Source organism: Zonotrichia leucophrys, unplaced genomic scaffold (assembly GCF_028769735.1).
Source record: "Zonotrichia leucophrys gambelii isolate GWCS_2022_RI unplaced genomic scaffold, RI_Zleu_2.0 Scaffold_282_67233, whole genome shotgun sequence".
Taxonomy (NCBI): Eukaryota; Metazoa; Chordata; class Aves; order Passeriformes; family Passerellidae; genus Zonotrichia; species Zonotrichia leucophrys.
The window spans coordinates 22,176-47,983 of record NW_026992487.1 but is presented as its reverse complement, the minus strand read 5'-3'; the positions used below and the strand labels follow the sequence as shown (position 1 = coordinate 47,983).

At 51.3% G+C, this 25,808-nt stretch overlaps 1 protein-coding gene across 1 annotated transcript; it reads right to left on the bottom strand.

The window, feature by feature from the left end:
* Positions 1–13,605: 13,605 nt before the first annotated feature.
* On the bottom strand, positions 13,606–14,370 carry LOC135441410 (olfactory receptor 14A16-like; the record flags this gene model as incomplete). The annotated part of the gene is made up of 1 exon (XM_064700957.1): positions 13,606–14,370. A coding segment is annotated over one exon (765 nt), but the record flags the coding sequence as incomplete, so codon positions are not given.
* Between the last annotated feature and the right edge of the window lie 11,438 nt (positions 14,371–25,808).

The following is a 25,808-nucleotide window of genomic DNA, read 5'->3' as shown; positions in this document are numbered from 1 at the left end:
ATAAGACCTAACAGAAAAGAATGACCTAACAAAAACCCCTAGAACAACAAGCCACCATGCAAATGAAGAATTAAAATAACACCTCTAACCACAGAAAACATAAGACAACATCAGAACCATGGTCAGAGCTTTTTGCCTTCGTCACCCTAATCTGAGCAGGCCAGGAGCAGCACAGGGACCATGGACCTGAAACCAACAGTGCCCACCCAGAGACTCTTGAAAGGAGAGAAAACCCAGCTCTGCCAGGCCTTGCTCAGCATTGCAGTTCCCTGCTCAGAGCCTTGGGCTCCCTGCAATCCTGCCCTCAAGGATCTGCTCTCACCAGGCCCTGGGCAGCCTTTGGCACTCCCTGCCCTCCCTGGGGCCCAGCCATGCTCCAAGGCACTTGGAGTTTTGCTGCTGTGTTCTTGAGCAGCTTCTCCATCCTTCTCTGCGAGCCTGAGGCTCCTGGAGCCAGCCCCAAATCCAGCTTGGGGCTGATTAAAATACAGAAAGCCCTCAGGAGCTCTTTGTCTCCCTTCCATTGTCTGTGGGTCTCCAGGGCTTGTGCAGGGATTGGAGTCAGTTTGGAGTTCTCTTCAGGAGGGAGATTCCAAAGTGCACCTCATGATTTTTGGTTTTAGTCAAGAGAATATATTTCTCTTTACATTTCAGAGAAGAGGGGACAGAAGCACTCCCCAAGTGATCTGGATGTTGAATGTCTCCTTAGGAGGTCTGGGCACAGAGAAGAATGAGCCCCTTGCAGGCTGAGCCTGTTTGGCCAAGCTGCTCCTCACCCCCAGCCTCACCATGTCTGACATCGCCCACCTGGGACTGACATCCCAAAACATTTAAAAAAATTCTGCATTTCACTTGAAAAATCAGAATATAATAATTACTAAAATTATAGAAATATTTATCTTATTTATAATATTATTATTCAATATTTTCAATACCCACTTTCTAAAGTAATATGAAAAATCAATGCATTTTTACCAACCAAAAATATTATTCCTCATTCGTTCTAAGTAACAAAATTCCCTTCATTAATTGACAACTATCAGCTATTGATTTCTCCTTCTTTATTCAAATAATTTAACATTCTTGTCATCTTTTGCCTTATTTTCTCACACAGTGTCAAAGGGGCCACTTCGAGATCCCTGGAGATGTTTCTGGGGCACATTTGGGGCAGTTTTGGGTCTGGGGAGGGAATTCAGAGAGAACTTGAGGGTCTGGAGGACACTTGGGGAAGGCAGGTGGGCACTTGGAGGGGCACTCAGGGATTCTGAGGGACAGTTCGGGGTCCGGGGCAGCACTTGGGGGTCCAGGGGGGCCCTGGGATTTCAGGGAGGGGAATTTGGGGCCCTTCGGGATCTGGGCGGGCCCTTGTGGGGCACGAACGGGGCTCTCTGGGGCGCGGGGGGAGTTGTAGGCGCGGGTATCCTGCAGTTTAACGGGGCCACGGAGCATCACGGGAGTTCTCGGCTCGGCTGCAATGGCTCTCGGTGGGGCGCGGGGCATGACGGGAGATGAAGTCCCGGCTGGAATAGTGCTGGACGGGCGCCGCGGAGCATGATGGGAGCTGTAGTCCCGGAAGTTGTTCGAACGCGATTTCGGGGATGCTCTTGAGGGACACTTTTGCGTCCGAGCCGAGACTTGAGGCCCTCTCAGGGGAACTTAAACAGCTCGGGAGCCGTTGGTCGGAGCTCGGGGAGCTCCAACGGGGATCTTTGGGGCGCGGGTCGCGGCAGGAGTTTTAGGCGCGGGACTGTGTTCTGAGGGGCTCTGGGGCCGGGGGAATGAAAGGAGATGAATTCTCAGAAGTGGCTGTACCGGGCATCTGGGGGTTGGGAACACTCAGGGGTTCGAGGACGCTTTGGGGGTCCCGAATGGGCACTGAGGGAGCACGGACGGATCCTGGAGGGTCTGGGGGACACTTAGGGGACAGACGGGGGCGGATGCCGGGGTTCTGTGGAGCGCGGGCTTTGAGTCGGGTATTTTATCCCGGCTCCAATGGGGCTATATCCGGCCGCGGGGCATGACGGGAGTTGTAGGCAAAAATAAAAGATGTCGCAAATCCAGGCACCGCCCCCAGACCCGGATCCCTGGCGCTGATAGGCTACAACTTGTGATGGGCGGGAGACTCGAAAAATGGGATGCGGTGGAGGTGGGAACAGCTAAATCACCCTCCTCCAGTCCCTCCCACTACAACCCAGTTCATTCCCAGTACTGACCAGTATAACCTCAGTAAAGCCCAGTTCATCCCAAGTAGTACCCCAATGCCCGTCCCACTTTCTCCCAGTACAGCCCAGTCCATCCCAATACACCTGAGTTCATTCCCAGTCATTCCCAGTTCCTCCCAATGTCGTCCACGGGATGCCTGAGTATTCTCACACGTCCCCAGTATCCTCTGCAATATCCCCAGTGTCCCCAGATTGTCCCAGTCCTCCCCAGTGTCACTCCCAGTATGTCCCAGTGTCTCCCACAGCGTTCCCAGTGTTCCCCAGTTTCTCCCAGTCCTCCCCAGTGTTTCCAAGGACAGTTTCATTTCTCTCGGTGGCTGTGGCAGCCAAACCCAGAGGTGGGGTCAGTGCAGTGCCCATGGCCACAGCCCCTTGCAGGGGCCCAGTGCAGCTTGGGCTGATGATCCACCCTCACAGCTGGCCCAGGGCAGCTCTGCAGTGGCTTTGGTGGCACCTGGGGCTGGCACACACCTGAGCATGTCTGTTTGCAGTGGGGAAGCTCAGGAGATTCAGATTGATTCAAAAAACTCCAAAAAGTGAAAACCCCTCTTAGGCTGAGTGCAGCCAGCTCTGCAAGCACAGCAGGGCCCAGGGGAGTGAGGACAGACAGGATGGGGCTGAGCAATGTGGAGCAAGGTTGTCCACACTGGGTCAGAGCTCCAGGCACAGCTTCTGTGAGCAGGCCAGAGCTGCTGAGGAGAGACCATGGGTCAATATCAATCACAGAATGCTGCAATCACCTCTGCTGTAAAGAGAAATAAAATGAAATACATCCTTTAAAATAGGAATGTGTATTTCTAACAAGGTCCTTGAAATCTTTCTCCATAACTGGACCAGCAAAACTTTAATGACCCTCTCAGGGCTTTGGTGTGGTTTACATCAGAGTCAGTCCCTGAGAGTGTCTTCAAAAAAATTCTCAAGTACTCAAACGTAAATTTAGACTCCAAAGTTCCTTGAAGTTTTAATGGGTCCCACTGAGGAACACGACTGAGAAAGTGTCCCCAGGTTCCAGTTCGAGCAGAACACTGGAGACAGTGATGACAGCTGGGGACAAACAAGGCAAAGGCGTCTCTGATGCTGAGCAAAGCTGGATGTGTTTGAGGAATGCCAAGAGCCAAGGCCTGAGCCCCAGCCCCTGGCCAGGCAGATCCTGTCCCTCCCTCCTTGCTCAGGGCTCTTGCCGGGATGGGCACTGGCACGTGGGGATGTGCAATGGCAAGGGCAGGAGCATGGGGCGGCCCCTGCCAGGCTGCTGAGCAGGGACAAGGAGGCAATGAGGCCCCAGGCCTGCAAGGGTCACTTGTCTCCTGCTCCTGCCTCAGGCCCAGGCCCAGCAGCCATGGCCACAGTGCTGCCCAGGTTGGCTCTGGCAGGGCTATCTTGCAGCTGCTGCACATGCCTGTGCCCTGTGCAGCCCAGGCTGTGCTACGGTGTCCCTGCCCTGCGCCTCTGTCCCTGCAGGCTGTCGGCATCCCCCGGCTGCCCCACCTGGCTGGGCCCTTCCTTTGCTGACAGCTCTGCCTCCTGCCTGCCTCCTGCCTGCCCACACAAAGCCTGGGGCTGATACCAAAAGGGTTCATTCCATTTTTCCCCTGCATGTGAACTTTCAGCACAGGAACAAGGCATGCAGGGGCTGCTTTCCCAGCAAGGATGGGTGGAAGAGAAGAAGACATCTGGCTCAAGGGTGCAGGGATGGAGAAAACAAGGAGTGAATCTGAGAACTTGGGGTGGGTTTTATGGAAGTGGGGAAATTGTAATGCACATTTCGGGACTGTATAAAAGTAACACACTGGTAGAAACTCATGTCCACAAAGAGTTAGGAGTTATCCCATGCTGGACCTCAGGCCTAAATAATTGATACCCTCTGAAAGAGCAAATGAGTTTTCAGGAGCCTTATTCTGATATTTCAGAGATTTGGTGACAGTGGTTCCTCACAGAACCAAGGAGTCAGCTGTGACACTGTGCAAACTCATGGAACAAAGTGTCCATGGTGACACAGCAGAACCCCATGGAACCAAAATCCATTTTAGCACCTTGGGGCCACATTGAACCAATGGTCCATTATGATGCTGCGGATCCAAGGAGATCATTTTGACCCTAAGAAACCTCTTGGAACCAAGGGGCCATTGTGACACAGCAAGGCCTGGTGGAACCATGGGTGCATTGTGACACTGCAGAACCGCACGGAACCAAGGTGACCGTGTTCTACTGCAGAACCTCAAGGAACAAAGAGTCCATGGTGACACTGCAGAAATAAGGAGACTGCTGCTGGCAGTGTGAGAGCTCATGGAACCACAAGTCCATTGTGACACAGCAAGGCGTGATGGAACCAAGGGTCCCTTGTTAAACTGCGTGGCCTCATGGAACCATGAGCCATTGTGACACAGCATGGCCACACGGAGCCAAGGGGCCACTGTGACACTGCGGATCCAAGAAGACCATTGGGACTGAGGAACCTCATGGAACCAAGAGTCCATTGTTCCACTGTGGGGCCCTGTGGAGCCAAGGGGAGCACAGTGACATTGCGGCGCCTCAGGGAACAATGGAGACTGTTCTGACACTTTGGGACCCACTGGAACCAAGGAGCCATTAGAGCATGGCAGGGCCTGGTGGAATCAAGAGGACTGCAGTGAACACTGTGGGTGTGCATGGGATGAAAGGTCCATTCTGACACCCTGGGACCAAGGATATCACTGTGACAGTCTGGGGCATCATGGAACCAACGGTCCATTGTGACACAGCAGGGCCTCATGGAACCATGGAGGCCATTTATAGACTCTGAGGCCTTGTGAAACCAAAGGGCCATTGTGGCACTTCAGAGCGTTTTGGAGCCAAGGGAACCATAGTGACACTGTGGGGCTCCATGAAACCAATGGTCTGTTGTGACACTGCAAGGCCTTATGGGATCATGGAGACCATTGTGACACTACACGACCTAATGGAAGCAAGGAATTATTGTGACACTCTGCAGTCCTGGCAGGCCAAGGGGCAGTTGTGACACTGCAGCACCAAGGAGACCCCTGTGACACTGCCAGGCCTCATGGATGCAAGGGACCATTGTGACACTGTGGAGCCCCATGGAAACAAGAGGCCAGTGTGACACATCTGGGCCTCATGGAACCAAGGATCCAATATGACACCACCACTGTGATACTTTAGGGCTCCATGGATCCCAGGGAACAGGTCTGGTTGGCTTGGCCTGACTGGTGCAACTGCCCTTGGCATGTCGAGGGTCTCTTCTCATGTACCCCTGAAACCCTGGGGCTCTGGGCTTTTCTTCAAATGGAAAAGAACTGCCCTTCTCATTCAAGCATCCATGGCCAAAATGGGATTCCCCCTCCAATCTTCCCAATATACAGGGATTGTTCCCAGACAAAAGCTGCCATTACCAACAAGTCCAGCTGCCCTTGTCTTCCTGAGAGCTGGGTCTGACCTGCTTTCAAACACTGGGGCCCTGTGCTTTCCTTCCTATGGAAAAGAAACATCCTTCTCAAGGTGCCCATGGCTGAAATTGCGATTCCACCTCCAAAAGTCCTATATGTAATGACTGCTCCTTCACAAAATCTGCCATTACAGACAGGTCTGGCTGGCCTTGGCCTCCTGAGGGCCGGCTCTCACCTGTCTTCCAAACACAGGGGCTCCACACTTTCCTTTCTGTGGAAAAGTACTGGCTTTGTCCTCCAAGCACAAATAGCTGAAATTGGGATTCAGCATTCAAAATTGTGAATATCCAAGGGTTGCTCCCAGACAAAGCTGCCAGGACAGTCAGGTGTGTCTGTCCAGAGGCCTTTGTCTCTGGTTGCTGCAGTTCATCAGCCCCTGAAAGGCTCGGGTACCATGGTTTCCTTTCCGTGGAGACAATGGTGAACCTTTGGGGCCCTGTGGAACCAAGAGACTACTGTGACATTGTGGGTATCATCAATACCAGAGACCATTGTGACACTGTGGGACCCTGTGGCACAAAGGCCATCGCTGTGGCTCTGCTGGGCCGCATGGTCCCAAAGGCCCAGTGTGAAGCAGCAGGGCTTTGTGGAACCAAGAGGGCATTGCTGCATTTCAGGGCCTCGTGGAACCAAAGGGCTGTTGTGATCCTGCAGGACACCGTGGATCCATGGAGAGCATTGTGGAATTGCAAGGCCCCATGGAATCATGGAGACCATTGTGACACTGTGGGGCCCCACGGAACCAAAAGGCCCCTGCGACCCTGCAGGAGGTGGACCCTCATGGAAGCCCGGGGCCATTGTGACACTGCAGAAGCAAGGAGAACATTGTGACACTGCAGGGCCTCGTGGAACCATGGGGACATGGAACAGGTCTGGCTGGTTTGGCCTCTCAAGGGGCTGCCTGACAGGTCCAGGTGATCTTGAAATGGTGAGGGCTGCCTCTCATCAGTTCTTGAAGAAGTGGGGCTCTGTGCTTTCCTTCCTATGGAAAAGAACCATCCGTCTTTCCAGGTGCCCACAGCTAAAACTGATACTCCCTCTGAAAAATTCCCTGTCTGCAAGGGTTCTCCCAGACAAAAGCTGCCAGGACAGAGAGTTCTGGCTGGCCTTGGCCTCTGCTGGTCACCTCTCATCTCAAGGAAGCTCTGAGAAAGTATTTGAACAGCTTTGACTACTGAAACATGAATGAGTCTGTCCTCCTCTGAAAAACTAAGATGCTCTTGTGATCATATGTGCCTTTTTAATTTCATCATGTATTATGCATGAAATATTATTTTCAGTTAGGCAATATTATTCTTCTCACTCTACCAGTGTTATCTGACACAAATCACCTCCTCTACATATGGATCCTGGTCATGTGTACAAGCTAACACAAGAAAGAATGCAGCAGGAATGATTTGTCCCTGCTCCCATCTGTCCCATCTCCTCTGGAGCTGGAGGTGCAGCCCCAGCACTTGGCAGGGCTCAAGGGCTCCCAAGCTCAGCTCCCACCCAGAGAACTTGCAGACCCTGGGCTGCTCTTCTTGGCCCCTGCACGCTCAGCCAGGCTGAGATGGACACTGATGGTTTCTGGGCCAGGCTCTCTGAGCCCAGCCCAGCTCCCTGCAAGCTCTGCCAGCTGCCCTGAGCTCTGGGCAGCACCAAGGGCCTCTCCCCAGCCCAGCCCAGCCGGCTCTGGCCCCACAGCTCTGCTCAGGCCAGGCTGCTCTGGGCACTGCCCCACGGCCTCAGCCCCTGGCAAGGGCACAGCAGCAGCTGCAGCTGCCACAGGACTCAGCCCCAGCATGGGGGAAGGTGCCTGGCCAAGGGAAAGGAGGTTCCCTGGGTGCCCTGTTCTCCTGTGCAGGAGATGCTGAGAGCTCTGCAGCCCCTGCTGCCATCCCATCTGCCCAGGGCAGCACAAGAGCCCCGGCCTTGGGGCCCTCAAGAGCTGCTCCTGCTCCAGGCCCAGGGCCCATCCCAAAGCTGGGGCAGCCACAAAGCTGTGCCCATTTCTGTTCATTCCTGCTCTGATCAGGATGGATCCTCAGCACCTTGGAGGTTGGTGATGAATTTTTCTTTTCCAGAGGCCTCTTCTTTCTTGAGCTTCTCATTTGAGAAATTCAGTGAAAAAGGCTCATAAACATTTGTTCAAAACAGCCAAACAAGATAAGCCCATGGGAATAATTCAAATCTTCGGTTCTTCTGTGGTTAATTAGACAAATTTCAGAAGTGTATTCAAAGTGAATCTAATATATTGAAAACAAGGAAGAGAAAAATGGTTTTTCCTCTTTAATTTTCTCTCTGTGTTTATAGATTAGTATCAGCGATCCCCACTTGATATTCATCCCCAGCCCCTCTCATGCAGTCTGAACAAATATGAAAATCAAGACCCTTCATGGCTGACAATCAATCACACTTTGTCCCTACCCCCTCCCCACCATTTCCCTCATCCAGCCCCTGGCACTGAGGGCAGCTGAGGAATGGAGTCACATCCAGCCGTGTCCCCAGGGCTCAGGATTGGGGTCAGGTCAGTGAAATCTCTTTATTGATGATGTGGATGATATCGCCAGCTGGGGACTATGTACAAATCACAAATGGGATGAGACTGCTGTGGAACGTGCCTTGAGCTGTTGTATTTTTCAGCATCATTCTCATTACATGGTTGTGACAATGGGAAGATGCCAGCAGCTCACATCCTAAGCAGCAGACCAACAACTTAATGTTACAACTTACTTTATAAGTTTTTTGACCAATCCCACAAAGCAAAAGCACATTGACAGTAGTTCTATCCAACAACTATAAGCACATGTACCTTTGGTTAAAACAATGCTTGCTTATTTCGAATAAAATACATGCTTGTAAGCCTTAAAACACAATGCACAGAGCTCCATTATTAAGCTTCAAACTTCCTAATATCTCGCTAGATATACTTTTCTTTAGCTTAGGAAGTTATTCTAGACAAGCGTTAATAAACAGACTATTGTTCTATTTGTCCTTGTTTTTCTACTTTTTAAATAATTTTTCTGATGAACCTATCTCACAGCTGCTGCTTAGCTCTAATCACATTTTCACTGTCTCTTGAGGCCTGCCTTTTGCAGCTTTCCCAAAACCCTCTGATTTTCTGGATTCCCACAGATGAGGCCATCGAGGGCACCCTCAGTCAGTTCCCAGGTGAGCCCAAGCTGGGTGGCAGTGTGGCTGTGCTGGAGGGCAGGAAGCTCTGCAGAGGGATCTGGCCAGGCTGGAGCCATGGGCCCAGGACAATGGGATGAGGTTCACCAAGGCCAAGGGCCACGTCCTGCCCTGGGCTCACAACCACCCCAAATCCCTGGCTGTGCCCTGCCCCTGATCCCCAAAGCCTGTCCTGTTTCCTTCATCCCTGCATTGCCAGGGACTCTCTGGGACAAGGGAGCTCTGCTCTGGGGATGGAGGGAGGTGCAGGTGCCACCACTGGAGTGGGAACCAGAACTCATCAGGTTTGTGTCGTTTGGGGGCCAGGAACTGGTGGGACTCAGAGGCACAGGAAGTTTCCCTTCATGCCCAACCGACCATGGTTGAACAGGACACAATTCAGTAACAATCACGCTCTTCCCTGAGCTTTGTGCAATGTCCCAGCAGTGTCTGACATGTCCACCATCCACAAGTGATTTCCATACTAAAATTATTTTTAAAAAATATAGTTCTGTGATAGACATAAACACAGTAATGTTCTTGTCTCAAGATGCCCATCCTGGAGTGGTGATAAAGCAGCCTGAACAATTCCTGATTTCCAAAGTTGTCAGTGGTGGATGGAGAAGCGGGTCAGGCTGCTTTGAGTGTTGAGGAAATGCTGAAACCAGCCTGACTCATTTCAACTCCTCCTGTCCTGGCTGATCTCTCCTCTTTCCCCTTCCACCCATTGGCTTTTGTCTCTCCCCATGCCCCCCGGTGAAGAGCCTGGCTCTGTGTTCTCCATCCCCTCCTTGCTGGCACTGCCAGGCTGGGATGAGGAGCCCCTCAGCCTTCCCTGCTCTGGCCTGGACAAGCCCAGCTCCCTCAGCCTCTGCTCACAGCCCAAGGGCTCCAGCCCCACCTTGGAGGCCCTTCCCAGGCCCTGCTCCAGCTGCCAGACATCTTTCCTGCCCTGGGAAAGATGCCTTTCCTGCCCTGCACTGGTGGTCCCTGGTGCTCGTGGACCCCAAACCAGGCCCCGGTGACCTGGATAATCCACGTCCTTGATGTCCTGGTCACACAGCCCAGCCCCTTGTGCCTGTGTCAGGTTATGGGGTTGATCTTGATGGGGAACATCCTTGGGGAAGGCTGTGGCTCCAGGTGGGCCAGGGGGATACCAGGCGACAGGGACCCTGCTGTGCATGAACAGGTTTGGACTGTTGGACTGTGAGGGGGGCTGAGGCAGAGTGACCAACCCAGTGACCTCACACAGCTCTCCTGTGATGTCACAGCCTGCTCTGTGATGTAATAATTTATTCTCTGATATCGCTAAGCTGGTCTTTGATGCCACAACCCATTCTGTGTAGTCACACAGCTACTCCCCCCATGATGTCACAGCCTACTCTCTGATGTCATACTCTGCTCTGTGATGTCACACTGCCATCCCCGTGATGTCACAGCCTGCTCTGTGATGTCACAACTCATTATCAATGTCACACAGATGGTCTCTGATGTCACAGCCAACTCTGTGTTGTCATTATCTCCTCTATGATGTCAGACCTCTGCCCTGTGATTTCAGAGCCGGCTCTGTGATGTCACCGAGACAGTCTATGATGTCACAGCTGCTTGATGACCTCACATAACCCACTCTGTGACATCATAGCCCACTCTGTGACCTCATGTTATCAGATGATAAATTGTCTACACCAGGTGAGCACACACGGTGCTGGTTCTCCAAAACCCCAGGCCTATGGAAACCACACAATGCCCATTGTGTGAGAAGGGGAACTGAAATTCACCAGCCTCAGTGTCCTGCCAGCTCAGCCAGGCCCACTGGAACATTGGGGTCCACGAGCACCAGGGACCACCAGAGAGACCCCCAGGACAGGAGAATGCATGGGTAAAGGGGAGGGGAAATGTGTTAATGATTTCGGGGAAATGATTATCATATGTATGTTTAGCCCAGGACAATCAATGAATAAGTATGCAAAATACAGAATATAAACAGAAACCTTCCAGCACTCAGCATGCACAGCTTTGGGAGGAGCTATCCCCCCATGCATCTGGCTAAATAACGAATGCTGCTTCTTACTGCTACATTGGGATTATGGATTTTTCCATTTTACTGAATTTTTGGTAACAGTCCCATTCCCAAGGAAAGCTCAGTCTCCTGCTGGTCACAAACAGAGAAGGGCTGGTGGGAGATGTGGTGGTTGGAGGCTGCCTGGGGCACAGTGGCCATGAAATAACCGAGTTTTCAACATCCTGGGAAAGAAGGAGTGGCATCAACAAAATGTCTACACTGGAATGAGAGAGGGCAGACCTTGGCCTACTTGGGATGCAGATTTGGAGAGTACTCAGTCAGGTACTGATTTTTAAAGAGAAAACAGCCTTTAAAAACAAAGGTGTCCAGGAAAGATGGACACACTTAAAGAAACTAATTACTAAGGGGAAGGAGCAGCCTGTCCCTCTGTGCCAAAAGATGAGCAAGCCAGGAAAATGACTGTCCTGGCTGGGCATGGAGCTTTCATGGGAACTCAGCAGAAAAAAGAGGGTGCATCACCTTTGGAGAGGAGGTCTGGCAACTCAGGGTGTGTTTTAAAATGTTGTTAGGCCAGGCAGAAAGAAAAGCAGAAGTGTGAAACGTCAATTAGAGGTTAACCTGAACACTTTGGTGAAAAATAATAAAAAATATTTGTATAAATGAATTAATACCAAAAGGAAGTGTAAGGAGAACCTCTATTCATTGTTGGATGCAGTGGGGAATAGACTAACTAAAGATAAGGGAAAGGCTCTGGTACTTGAACCCCTTCTTAGCCTCAATTTTCAACAAAAAGTGAAGTTCTCCTCATGACAAGTGTTCTCTGAGCTGGTGGAAGGGCACAGGGAGCAGAACAGCCCCCCTGGAATCCAGGAGGAAGCAGCTGGGGACCTGCTGAGCCACTCAGATGCTCACCGGTGTTTCTGGGAGCAGATGGGATCCATCCCAGGGGGATGAGGGAGCTGTGGATGAGCTCCCCAAGCTGCTCTCCATCATTGACCATCAGTGCTGGCTCAGCAGGGAGGTCCCAGAGGACTGGAGGTGCCAATGTGAGCCCATACCCATGAAGGGCTGGAAGGAGGAGCTGGGCAACTCCAGGCCTGTCCGCCTGACCTGGGTGCCCAGCAAGGTTAAGGAACAGATCACCTTGAGTGCCACCACAGGGCACCCACAAGATGGCCGAGGGATCAGAGCCAGCCAGTGTGGATTTTATTGTCTGCACGGATGATCTGCATGAGGGGACTGAGTCCAGCATCAGCAGATTTGCAGATGACATCAAGCTGGGTGTGAGTGTGGATCTGCTGGAGGGTAGGAGGGCTCTGCAGAGGGACCTGGACAGGCTGGATCCAGGGCCCAAATCCAACAAGGTGAGGTTGAACAAGACCAAGTGCCGGGTCCTGCACTTTGGCCACAACAACCCCTGCAGTGCTACAGGCTGGGGACAGAGTGGCTGGACAGCGGCCAGGCAGAAAGGGACCTGGGGGCACTGATGGACAGCAGGCTGGACATGAGGCAGCAGTGTGCCCAGGTGGGCAAGAAGGCCAATGGCTCCTGGCCTAGATTAGGAATGGTGTGGCCAGCAGGAGCAGGGGAGTGAGTCTTCCCCTGTGCTGGGCACTGGTGAGGCCACACCGCGAGTGCTGTGTCCAGTTTTGGGCCCCCAATCTAGGAAGGCCATGGAGGGGCTGGAGCGTATCCAGAGAAGGGCAACAAGGCTGGTGAGGGGTCTGGAACAGGTCCTGTGAGGAGAGGCTGAGGGAGCTGGGGTTGTTTATCCTGGAGAAGGGAAGGCTCAGGTATACAAGGCGGTGTCAGGGCACAGGTTGGACTTGATGACCTCCAAGGTCTTTTCCAACCTTGCTGATTTTCTGATTCTCTGCAACTACCCTTGGAGCAGTTGCAACAGCATCTGCAGGGGAAGGACAGGAAACTCCCAGCTCATGGGAACAAACTTTCTGGCTGACTGCAGAGGCCACGACAAACCTGAGCGGTTTCCCTACTGTCGTCCACCCCTTGCTGGCCCCAGGGGCTGATGTCATTTGTTCTCCCTCAGGTTCATGTCCCCACACCCAACAGCATGGGGGTGCTCCCCCTGCTCTGTGCAATGCAAACAGGGGCTGCTGAGCCAGTTCTGCCGTGTCTGTGCCTGCAAGGATGGGGCACCTGTGTGAGCTGGGGGAGAGGCCAGGGCTGCAGAGGGGGGATGTTGTTGGCAGCTCCATGAGGACGCTCTGGGACGCTGCCCTGGGCTGTGCAGCGCACTGGGGATGGATCAGCCCCTGCTCTGCTGCTCCTTCCTGTCTGCCCCAGGGCCCTTGCAGAGCCCCAGCCATGCTGTTTGCCCCCAGCCTACCCACGGCCAACCTGGGGCTGCTCACGGGGCATTTCTGTGCTGAGCATTGGCCTGGACGCGTTCTTGAGAGAGCCTGGGCAAGGAGCCTGGAGCCCCCAGGCCCTGGGCTGAGGCGTCAGCGCTGTCCCAGCAGTGCCCATGGCCTGTCCCTGCTGCAGCCCCGGCACTGCCACCCCCAGGGCTGTGCCCGGCCCCGAGAGCACTCAGGCCCTGCAGCAAGACCAGGGCCACCAGGGCCGCGGGGCAGGGCCACTGCAGCAGCACTGGCAACACCAAGTTGGCACAAACAATGATATCACTTTGTAGAAAATATTTAAAATATAAAACAAAGATAAAGAATCTCCAAAATGAAACTAACAAGAAGTATTGAAGATTACTTTTATTACTAGTGATTGGCAGAAACTGGCCAGCAGCTTAATGCTTCTGAAACCATCCAGTAATCAGTCTCCCCACTGCAGCCTTGAGCTCCTGGTTCCTCAGGCTGTAGATGAGAGGGTTCAGAGCTGGAGGCACCACCGAATACAGAACTGACAGGGCCAGATCCAAGGATGGGGAGGATATGGAGGAGGGCTTCAGGTAGGCAACAAAGCCAGTGCTGAGGAACAGGGAGAGCACGGCCAGATGAGGGAGGCAGGTGGATACGGCTTTGTGCCGTCCCTTCTCAGAGGGGATCCTCAAAACGGCCCTGAAGATCTGCACATAGGAGAAAACAATGAACACAAAACAACTAAAAACTAAACCAACACTAGCAATAAGAAACCCAAATTCAATTAGGTAGGATTTGGAGCAGGAGAGCTTGAGGAGCTGTGGGATTTCACAGAAGAACTGGCCCAAGGCATTGCCATGGCACAGGGGCAGGGAAAATGTATTGGCTGTGTGCAGCAGAGCATTGAGAAAGGCACTGGCCCAGGCAGCTGCTGCCATGTGGGCACAAGCTCTGCTGCCCAGGAGGGTCCCGTAGTGCAGGGGTTTGCAGATGGACACGTAGCGGTCGTAGCACATCACAGTGAGAATGGAAAGCTCTGCTGAGATGAAGAACATAAAGAAAAAGAGCTGAGCAGCACATCCTGAGTAGGAGATGTCCCTGGTGTCCCAGAGGGAATTGTGCATGGCTTTGGGGACAGTGGTGCAGATGGAGCCCAGGTCAGTGAGGGCCAGGTTGAGCAGGAAGAAGAACATGGGCGTGTGCAGGTGGTGGCCGCAGGCTACGGCGCTGATGATGAGGCCGTTGCCCAGGAGGGCAGCCAGGGAGATGCCCAGCAAGAGGCAGAAGTGCAGAAGCTGCAGCTGCCGCGTGTCTGCCAATGCCAGCAGGAGGAAGTGCCTGATGGAGCTGCTGTTGGACATTTGCTGCCTCAGGTGATGGGACTCTGTAAAACAAGTAATAATGCAAAAGTTAGGTTTGTGCAGAATTTCAAATATCCCAGGGTAGCTTGGGGGCACTTGCCTCCTACTGCCTACCCAGGGCTCTGCTGCCCGGAACTGTCCCTGCCAGCAGCTGCTCCCTGTGCCCAGCTCTGGGGGCTCAGGTCTGACCTGCAGACCCCTCCCAGCTCTGGCATTGCTGAGGGGCAGCTCTGCTTTTGCATGCCCTGATCAGATTCAATGTGGGAATCTACAAAATCAGGGTTTTGGGAAAGCTGTAAAAGTCAGCCCTTAGAGCCAATAGAACTGTGATTAGAGCTAAGTGTCAGCCATTAGATAGGTCAGCAGAAAATTTATTTAAAAAGTAGAAAAGCAAGTACAAATAGAAAAATGATCTGTGTATTAACCCTTGTCTAGAATAACTCTGTAAGCTACAGAAAAGTTTATCTAGCAAGATATTAAGAAGGTTGAAACTTAATAATGGAGCTCTGTGCATTGTGTTTAAAGGCTCACAAGCAGGTATTGTATTCAAAATAAGCAAGCACTGTTTTAATCAAAGGTACATGTGCTTATAGTGATTATATAGAACTACTGTCAATATGCTTTTTCTTTGTGTGATTGGTCAAAAAACTTATAAAATAAGTTGTAACATTAAGTTCTTAGCCTGCTGCCCTAAACTGTTAGCTGCTGGCATCTTTCCATGTCATAACCATGTAATGAGACTGATGCTGAAAAAAAAACCAGGTCAAGGTACGTTCCACAGGAGCCCAGTCCCGTTCATGATTTGTACATAGTCCCCAGATGGGGCAAAGCAACATCAGAGCAACCCTGAAGAGCCTGGAAAAATGATGCTGATGCTGCCTGTAAGGGACCATGTGCTGATTTCTGTCACTGCCTGGTGTATTCAGATCTGAGAGAATTTTTAAAATTATTTTTCTCAACCTGAATAGAGAAATTAATATCTATGGGCAGTTTCCCATCCAGACAACCCAGAGCAATAGACTAATAAAGTAAGATTCCTCTCTTTTATATAGCTGCTGCTGTGCTTTGCTCATTCTATAATCCTCTAAGAAAACCCTGGAGGTAAATGTCATGCTGGGAGCAGTCCTGAACAATGCAGCATCCTCACCACACAACAAGAACACTTCCAAGCCTAACCAGCTGTCTCCTCCCACCCAGATCTTGTCCCCCAGTGCTGGGAGCAGCTGCCAGGGCTGCCTGAGAGCTGTCCCTGGCAGGCAGCAGAGTCCCTGCCCCAAGCACCCTGGGCTGCAGGACCCTGCTCTGCAGGACAGTCCTGGGCACCTCTGGCTGCTCTGCACAAGAGACAATCAGAGAATGTACTCACAGAGTCTGTAAGCATTGGGATGTTCCAGCTTTAGGAGATGGCTCCAGGAGCTGCAGCTGCCTTGTCCTGCAGCCAGAGGTTCCTGTGCCAAGGGCTGGCAGTGATTCTGCCCCAGGCACTTCTCAGCATCTTCCCAGCCCTGACCAATTGAAGCTCTCTGTGCCTCTGTGCGGTGCCTAGGGTGGCTGCAGGCAGTGCCCCAGCCCTGCTGGGCTGGTAGAGGAGCTGCTCCTCAGCAGAAATGTCTTTATGAAGCTTTCCTTGGTTGCCAGGAGCTGCCTCTTGCCAGGTGCCCACCCAGTCATCAGCACAGACACAGCACAAGGACTTTAATAGCCTCTTGGGATTTGGTGTTGTTTATATCAACTCAGTCCTGAGAGTGTCTTCAAAACTTCTCACAACTCAACTTAGATTTAATCTAACTCCCAAATTCTTGAGTTTTAATGGGTCCACTGAGGGACACGACTGAAAATGTCCAGGTTCAGTTAGAGCAGAACACTGGAGCAGTGATGACAGCTGGCACAACAAGGCAAAGTGTCTCTGGTGCTGAGCAAAGCTGGATGTGTTGAGGAATGCAAAGGCCAGCCTGAGCCCGCCGCCAGGCAGATGCTGTCCCTCCTCCTGCTCAGGCTCTTGCCGGGATGGGCACTGGCATGTGGGGATGTGCAATGGCAAGGGCAGGAGCATGGGGCGGCCCCTGCCAGGCTGCTGAGCAGGGACAAGGAGGCAATGAGGCCCCAGGCCTGCAAGGGTCACTTGTCTCCTGCTCCTGCCTTAGGCCCAGGCCCAGCAGCCATGGCCAAAGTGCTGCCCAGGTTGGCCCTTGCAGCTGCTGCACATGCCTGTGCCCTGTGCAGCTCAGGCTGTGCTACGGTGTCCCTGCCCTGCGCCTCTGTCCCTGCAGGCTGTCGGCATCCCCCGGGTGCCGCACCTGGCTGGCCCCTTCCTTTGCTGCCAGCTCTGCCTCCTGCCTGCCTCTGCCTGCCCACACAAAGCCTGGCAATGACCCAGACTCCTTCTGGGGGACGTGCTGCACCACAGCCCTGCCCTGGGAGAGAAATTCCTGTCTCCTTGGGTCTAGTCTGGGCCTCCCCAGCTGCCCTTGGCATTAATCCTTTTGTTTCTCTCTGGCTGTTCTCTACTTTGTCAGAAGGATCCACCATCTCTGAAAGCGCCCACCAGTCCCTCCCAGGGCTCTCCTCTGCTGTCTTCAGTCTCCACCCCACTGGGCACAGAGCTCCCCTGTCCCTGTACAGTGCTCATGTGCTTGAGACCATGGGTGCCTGGACAAGAAGGACGGTTCTTTTCTACAGGAAAGAACACATAGAGCCCCAGGGTTTTGAAGGCAGATCAGAGACAGTCACCAGAGGTCAAGGCCAGCCAGACCTGTCCTTGAAGCTTTTGTCTGAAAGCTACCTTTAAATATTTGTGGAGTTTTGGAGATGGAATTCCATTTCAGTCATGGGTGCCTGGACCAGAATGACAGTTTTCTCCACAGGAAGGAAAGGGCAGAGCCCCAGTGTTTCAAAGGCTGATTAGAGGCAGCCCCAAGGAGGCCAAGGCCAGCCAGACCAGTTTGTCTTGGCAGCTTTTGTCTGGAGCAATCCTTGGGTAGACGGAGTTTGGGAGGCCAAATCTCAGTTTTCTCCATGGGTGTTGCGGTGTGTTGCAATGTCCTGTTTTAAACTTCCGGGTCCCTTCCCAGGTGTGCCTATACCTCTCTCCCTTCCCCCTCGCCCCCTTGCTGAGTGAGCCCTGTCAATCAGGCTTAACTTCCAGGAAGGTCGTCGTGTGGTTGGTCAAGTTCAAAAGATGCCCCTATGCCCAGAGGTCATTGGCCTGTCTAAGTGTCATTCTAGTCCCTTGAGACCCTGCCCCTTTCACCTGGTTGGTAGCTCACCTGTCCCCTCCCCTTCCCCTGTCCCTGGGCTTAAAAGGTTAATCAGACCATGCAGCCGGGATTCTGTTGGAGCAGTTGCCCCGGTTCAGACCTCTGTAACCATGGAATAAACATCTGGACCTTAAACCCTCCAGCAGAATCCTCACCTTTCTCCCTTCACCATCGCCAGAAGCTCTCTCTCCTGAGGTAAACGGAGTTCCTGACAAGCCTGGACTTGTTCAGTGCCCTGCTGCAATCTCCAGCAGCCAAGGTATCTCTGGGGTGATCTACACCACAGTGCCGCCTTTGGCCCAGCAGCAAGGGTCACACTGGCCCAGGCAAAATCTAACTGGTAATATTGGGATTCATATTCCAATATATTGGCATCCCTGGGTGGGCTGAGCGACTCTGCAGCCCGAGAACGGACTCGCAGTACCTCAGAGAAGCTTTTGGCAGCCGTGCATCCAGCTGGAAGGGCTTTGGTTGCATCGCCCTCACCTAGAGACTTTGGGAATATTCCCAGAAGAAGTTTCGTGGACTGTTCGGCGCCTCTGGAAAGCCCAGCTCCATTGTAGTGAGCAGATTTTCCAGAGGAAGAAGAGGGTAGCCTCTCCTGCCCAGAGAGAGGTCCTTTTCTGGTGAGGAGACCTGCCTGTACCCAGCCACGTACAGCTTTTCACGTGAGTATCTCTGCTTTCGGTAGAGCAGAAGCTCAAAAACAGACTCTGCCGTGAGTTCTGTTCCTTTTTACCTTTGCATTTTTGGCTGCGCAGCCCCACAGACGGGAGCGTTCTAGCTTTAGCTTTCTGCCGCGTGTTTCACTGTCTTTTGGAATTCGCGCCGTAACGGGATCGCTCTCTGCCCTTCCCCTCCGGATCAGCAGCGTGCTCAGCTCTCTACACGTAGTCGGGAGACTCTCTCTTTCTCTGTGCGGGGGAGGGGGGGCTCTCGGCTCTCTGCTCCGCAGAGGACTCTCTTTCTCTCTCTGTGCGGGGGAGGGGGGGCTCTCTTTCCACGTGGCTGGGGGAATCTCTCTCGGTGCGGGGTGGTGAGTGCTCTTTGCACACGCGGTGCGGGGGCCCCGGTTTCGGCTGCCACGTGGAGTGGCTGCTCTCTCTGCTCCGCGGGGAGGCTGCATTCCACCGCGGGAGAGGCTTTGTTCCTGCCTCGGTTCGGCAGGGCGTGCCCTGCTGCTGCTGCCCGGGAATTTTAAAAGCAGTATATACAGCTGCATTGTGAAGCTTTTGTCTGCTCGTTATCGCTTTCTATCTGTGGTTTTTTTAGAAATTGGTAGCTGATTTTAGCTTTGTTTTTGGTCAGGCGGGATTAAGTACTTTGCTTTTTACATCTAACATGGGTTCCAAACTCAGCATTGTACAAAGGGGAGTGTATTATAATATTGTTAGCATTTTAGTCAAGAGTAATGTGAAATTCTCTAAAGGAAAATTGAAACAGTTTATAAGATGGCTTTTTCTGCAGTTCCCAAACATTTCCCCTGAAGAAATCCACAATATTCAATTCTGGGATAAAGTTGGGAATGAATTGATAACCTTAGGACAATCTGGCAAATCGCCCTTAGCTAAATTTGTGTTTTGGAGTTTAGAAATCCGAACAGCATTGCTCAAACAAAAGGAAATGGAGAAAAAGCCAAATGCAAAGCCATGTACCTCTGCTCCCCCTGTTTCTCCCTCTCCTAGCTCTGAAACCCCTAAACCTGTTTCCCCAAAACTTGGTATTTTAAAGAGAGCACACTCATTGGGAAGTAGGCTCCCAGAGTGTGCAAGAATACCTGAGTTGTTTTGTTCACAAAGCCCTGGCCAGGCTGCATGGCTTTCCAAATCCCCTGTATCCCCTGCTCTGAAACCCAGAGGACGTGTTAGCTTTCCGGAGAGCAGTGATGTCCAAAATGGTCCCCAGTCCCTAGGGGGTCCACAAGATGGTGGATGCCATGTGGCATCTTCCCAAACCTGGTCTTCTTCTTCCCAAAATCCTCTTAATCATTCCAAAATTCCATCCCCATCCCCCTCTCCTCCTGTTCCTCGTAAAACCTTCTCCCCTCCCCCCACCTTTCCTGCAGTACCCTCGGCTCCACCCCTCTACTCCTCCCAGGGGCGTTTCCTGATGTGATGTCACCAGGCATCCCCGCCCCCTGCCAGCCCCTTGACCCCACCCCTTGTTCCCACGGTTTCCCCGCCCCTTGCCAGCTCCTTGACCCCGCCCATTGGTCCCATGGTTTCCCCGCCCCTTGCCGGCTCCCTGTCCCCGCCCCCTCCCCGGGTTCCCACGGTGGGGACACACCCACTGCCAAACCTGTAGCTGTGATCCCAATGCTTCTGATTCCAGGGATACAGAGCAAGGGATGGCAGACCCAATGCACAGTCCCATGTTGTCACTAGCTCCTGTTACGTTTCAGCCTGCAGCTCAAGCCGGGGCAGCTGCCACTGCTAATTGGAGTTCTTTTGGACGACAATTGATTAAGGAGATCTGTAAATCTCATAAGGAATATGGTCCATACAGTCCATATTTCCGTGGCCTTTTAAATTCTGAATTGAGTAGGACTGTGGTAACCCCACATGATTTAAAACAGCTTTTTTCCTGCCTCATGACCTCCAAGGAATTCAGATTATGTGAATTGGCATGGAAACAACTGCCAGAAGATGCTCTCCCAGGCTTTCATGCTGATCCAATCACAGCGAAAAATAACAGTGGTAACCCTATCACCATTGAGCACCTCTGTGGTGCGGGTCAATGGTCTTTGCCCTCAATCCAAGCTACTGCAATTCCTGCAGAAACACTTGAGAAGGTAAAGAAGCAGCTGAAAAAGCATTCTTTTCTCTCCAACCTGAGGGGCCTTTTTAGCCCTATAGTAAAATTAAACAGTTACCATCAGAGACTTTCTTGAAATTTGTAGAAAGATTAACTAGAGCCATTGAAATACAAGTTAAAAAAGTGAATGCTAGGGAAGAGGTTTTAGAGGAAATAGCATTTACAAATGCAAATGAACAGTGTCGAGTAGCAATCCTGAGCCTTCCTATAGAACCTCCCCTACACTAAAAGATATGCTTCTAGCCTGTAACAGGAAAGTGCCTCTGATGAGTGTGGCCGAAGACACCAGACCAAGGCTGCTGCCAAGACCATCTCAGCGTGTTGCCGTTACCAGCCCTGCACCTTTTCCCTCAGCACAGCGGTACCCTGGGCAGCAGCGGAGACCACCAATGGTTGAGCCCACAAAACCATGCCTCCTTTGTAACAACCTTGGGCACTGGAGTAACCAGTGGCCCCTGAAAAGGGAATTTGATGAATTTAGAAATGGCAGAGGAGGAGAACTACAAGCCCTCCCTGGTGGTCAACAACAACAAAAAAACTGAAAAAGGAACACCCGCCTGCCAGGCGTGCAGATACAAAAAGAGCAGGCCAAGAGAATAAGGGTAGCAAAACAAATCAAGCGTGTGATAATATTAATATTTGTGTAAGTGAAGCAAGTGCTTCAAATATTAAGTCTGCTGGTCCACTGTTGAAAGTGAAACAAAATAACCTTTGTTATGATTTAGGTGATCCTGTGTTAACCACGTCTTCTGCCAATGAGCCTTACAGGTTGCAGCTGACAGAGTCACTCCACCTGAAGGACTCTGACTGGCATTTTGTCTCTGTAAATCCTGAACAGAAGGGTACTTGGAACCGAATTAGTTGTAAGTACTTCGTCATTGGGGACACCAAACACACACCACAAGAGATCGGGATTGCTCCGGGAATGACAACATCAGATCCTGAGCAATTCGTTCTCGGCCTGCACTGTTTCCACCCACCCCTGTTTCTTCCCAAGGGACAAATTGTTGCACAAGCTATCCCTGTACCATCTTTACCTGAAAGTACTGAAAAACAAGGGCCCACAGTCGCCTGGGTCCAAGTTATTGGGAAAGACAAACCTAAATTATGGTGTAACCTCAGTGGGGGTGGGGAGTCAAAATGCATTGAGATGCTTGTAGACACAGGTGCAGACTGCACAGTGATTCCAGTACAAGATTGGCCAGCACATTGGCCTTTGCAAAATGTTGCCGGTCACCTTCGAGGTGTAGGAGGTCTGCAATTGGCAAGACAATCCAAGAGCACTATTCAAATCGAGGGACCAAACGGACAATTGGCAAATATCCGTCCATTTGTGTTAGATTATTCGGAACCTTTGTTAGGGAGAGATTTAATGGCCCAGTGGGGTGTCACAATTGATATTCCAGATTCTCCATAGCATTTTTGTGCAGCAGACATTAAACAACAGCGCCCCATCCAAAAACTGAAGTGGAAAACAGACAAACCAATTGACGTGAAACCATGGCCGCTCAGTAAACAAAAAATAAAGGTGCATGAGGAACTAGTGGAAGACCAACTAAAAAAGGGCCACATTGTGGAGACCATGTCCCCATGGAGCTCCCCAGTGTTTGTCATCCAAAAAGCTGACAAATAGAGATGGCGACTTCTTCACGACCTCCGACAAATTATTAATGTAATTGAAGATATGGGTTCTCCCCAGCCTGGTATGCCATCCCCAACAATGCTTCCCCAAGATTGGAAATTAGCTGTTATTGATATTAAAGATTGTTTTTTCCAAATCCCCTTGCACCCTGACGATGCACCGCGTTTTGCATTCTCCGTCCCTTCCACCAACATGGAATCCCCTATGAAAAGGTACCATTGGACCGTTCTTCCTCAGGGATTAAAGGTATCGCCAGCTACCTGCCAGTGGTATGTCTCTTCCCTGCTTTCCCCAGTACGTGCAGCCGCAGAGAAGGCCATCATCTATCATTATATGGATGATATCCTTGTGTGTGCCCCCAATGATGATTTACACACACATGCGCTTGACCTAACGATCGATGCATTGATTGTTGCAGGGTTTGAGCTCCAGGAACAGAAAATTCAAAAGATGCCACCTTGGAAGTATTTGGGCTTAGAAATTGGAAATAGGACCATTGTTCCTCAAAAACTAGAAATCAATCCAAGGATCAAGACCCTTGCGGATGTCCACAAGTTGTGTGGGTCTTTGAATTGGGTAAGGCCATGGCTCGGTTTGACTAACCAAGACCTTGCCCCTCTCTTCAATTTATTGAAAGGGGGAGAGGACCCAGGTGCTCCTAGGTCTATTACCCCAGAGGCATGGAAAGCTCTAGAAAAGGTTCAGATTGCAATGTCCACAAGACAGGCCAACCGATGCTGGCCTGACCTGCCATTCAAATTTATCATTCTAGGGAAGTTGCCACACCTCCATGGAATTATTTTCCAGTGGGAGGAAAAACAAACACCTAAGGCAAAGAACACACCAAAAAAGGACCGGGACCAGAGGGACTCTCTCTTGATCATAGAATGGGTTTTCCTCAGTCACAAAACATCCAAGAGACTGACAAAGCCTCAGGAGCTGTTAGCGGAACTGATCTGGGAAGAAAGGACCCGGATCAGGGAGTTAGCAGGATGTGATTTTAAGTGCATTCACATTCCAGTTGAGTTAAAATCAGGTCAAAATACTATGAAAATACTGGAAATATTGTTTCAAGAGAATGAAGTGTTGCAGTTTGCTCTGGATTCCTACTCAGGACAAATTTCGGTAGCGCGGCCCACTCACAAATTGTTCGAACAAGATGTTCAATTTACTTTAAAATTGAGAAGTGCTCTAAGTAGGAGACCTTTAAAAAGGGCTCTGACTGTCTTTACAGATGCGTCCGGGAGGTCCCACAAGTCTGTTATGACTTGGAAGGATCCTCAAACCCAGCAGTGGGAGACAGACGTTGCTGAGGTGGAAGGTTCACCTCAGGTTGCTGAATTGGCTGTGGTTGTTAGGGCTTTTGAAAGGTTCTCAGAACCATTTAATCTGATTACAGACTCTGCATACGTGGCAGGAGTAGTATCCAGAGCAGATCAAGCAATACTGCAAGATGTATCTAACATCGCACTTTTTGAATTGCTCTCAAAACTGGTAAAGTTAGTCACTCACCGAGAGCAACCCTTTTATGTGATGCATGTCAGGTGACAAACTGACTTGCCAGGGTTTATCGCTGAAGGCAACAGAAGGGCAGATGCTCTTGCTGCACCTGCAGTGATGGCCACTCTCCCAAATGTTTTTGAACAGGCAAAAATCAGCCACCAGCTTTTCCACCAAAATGCACCTGGCCTGGTTCGTCAGATTAACATCACTAGAGAACAGGCCAAAGTGATTGTGGCCACATGCCCAAACTGCCAACAACATGCACTCCCTACAGTGAGTACGGGAGCAAACCCAAGGGGACTGAAAAGTTGTGAATTGTGGCAAACAGATGTAACACACATACAGGCTTTTGGACGGCAGAAATATGTTCACGTTAGTGTAGATACCTTTTCTGGAGCGGTCTATGCTTCTGCCCACACAGGAGAATCATCTATCGAGGCTATTAAGCATCTCTTACAGGCTTTTTCTTTCATGGGCATCCCCAAGGAGCTGAAAACTGATAATGGGCCTGTTTATAAATCCAAGGAATTCGGGAGCTTCCTGCAAGAATGGGGAGTAGAGCACAAAACTGGCATCCCCTACTCCCCTACAGGTCAAGCCATTGTAGAAAGAACTCACCGTGATATTAAAAGGGTCCTGGACCAGCAACAACAGGTTTTGAAGGTGGAACCTCCCCACATCCGGTTATCCAGGGCACTATTCACAATCAATTTTCTGAATTGTTCTTTTGACAGCCTGAACCCACCCATCCTACGCCACTTTGGGAGGAGCAGTCATAGGCTGATGAAAGAAAAACCTCCAGTTTTAGTAAAGGACCCTGAGACTTGGAAAATGGTGGGACCTTACAAACTGGTTACTTGGGAACGTGGATACGCCTCTGTGTCCACTCCCTCTGGTTTAAAGTGGGTTCCTTCCAAATGGGTAAAGCCCTATGTTCCCAAAGTCTCGGAGAAATCTGCAGAAGCACCCCAGGTTGCTCACGCTGCCTGGAGAAGAAAACGCCGCACGCGTTCTCTGGAGGAAATTCCATTTAAGCCTCCTATCTGGAATAGTTTGTAATATATGTTTGTCTCAAGTTTTTGTACCAGTTGAGATCCCACTGTTGGGGTGTAGCCTCGAGATGCCATGAGACCGAGCCTGCTTCTTGTCCTATTCATGATCATCCCACCTGCGATCTCCTGCATAGTCCCTCAGTCCAAACCAGGTACGGACTACCTTGACAAAGCTCTCGGACATCATCAGAGAAACTGACAACGGGCTGAATGTACTGTTCAAGGGCTGGGGACTCTTGGGCTGGTTGGGGTCTATTCTGAAAACTGTGTTTTTAGTGTTGTTTATTTTAGTTATAGTTATTGTAGTTGTTAGCATTGTTTTTGGACTAATCAAATGCATGGTTCTCAAATTAATTTCAAGGTCAGAGGAAGAACCGATTTACCAACCATGGTTTGGCAATCATTCTGCACCACAAACACAGTCCTCTTCTTTTTAAACAAAACTAGGGGGAGATGTTGTAGTGTGTTGTAATGTCCTGTTTTAGACTTCCGGGTCCCTTCCCAGGTGTGCCTATATGCCTCTCCCTTCCCCCTCGTCCCTTGCTGAGTGAGTCCTGTCAATCAGGCTTAACATTCCAGCCAGGCATCGTGTGGTTGGTCAAGTTCAAAAGATGCCCCTATGCCCAGAGGTCATTAGCCTGTCTAGGTCTCAGCCTCCCCTGAGACCCTGTCCCTCTCACCTGGTTGGTGGCTCACCTGTCCCCTTCCTATCCCCTGCCCTGGGAGCTTAAAAAGGTAATCAGACCATGCGGTGGGGATTCTGTTGGAGCTGTTGCAAAGATTCAGACCTCTGTAACCATGGAATAAACCTCTGGATATAACCCTCCAGCAGAATCCATCTCTTTTTTCTCTTCACCATCGCCTGAAGCTTTCCTCCTGAGGTAAACGGAGCCCCTAACACGCCTGGACTTGTTTAGTGCCCAGCTGCAACCACCAGCAAGCTAAAGGTGTCTCTAGGGTGATACACCACAGCTGCCGCCTTTGGTCTAGCAGCGAGGGTCA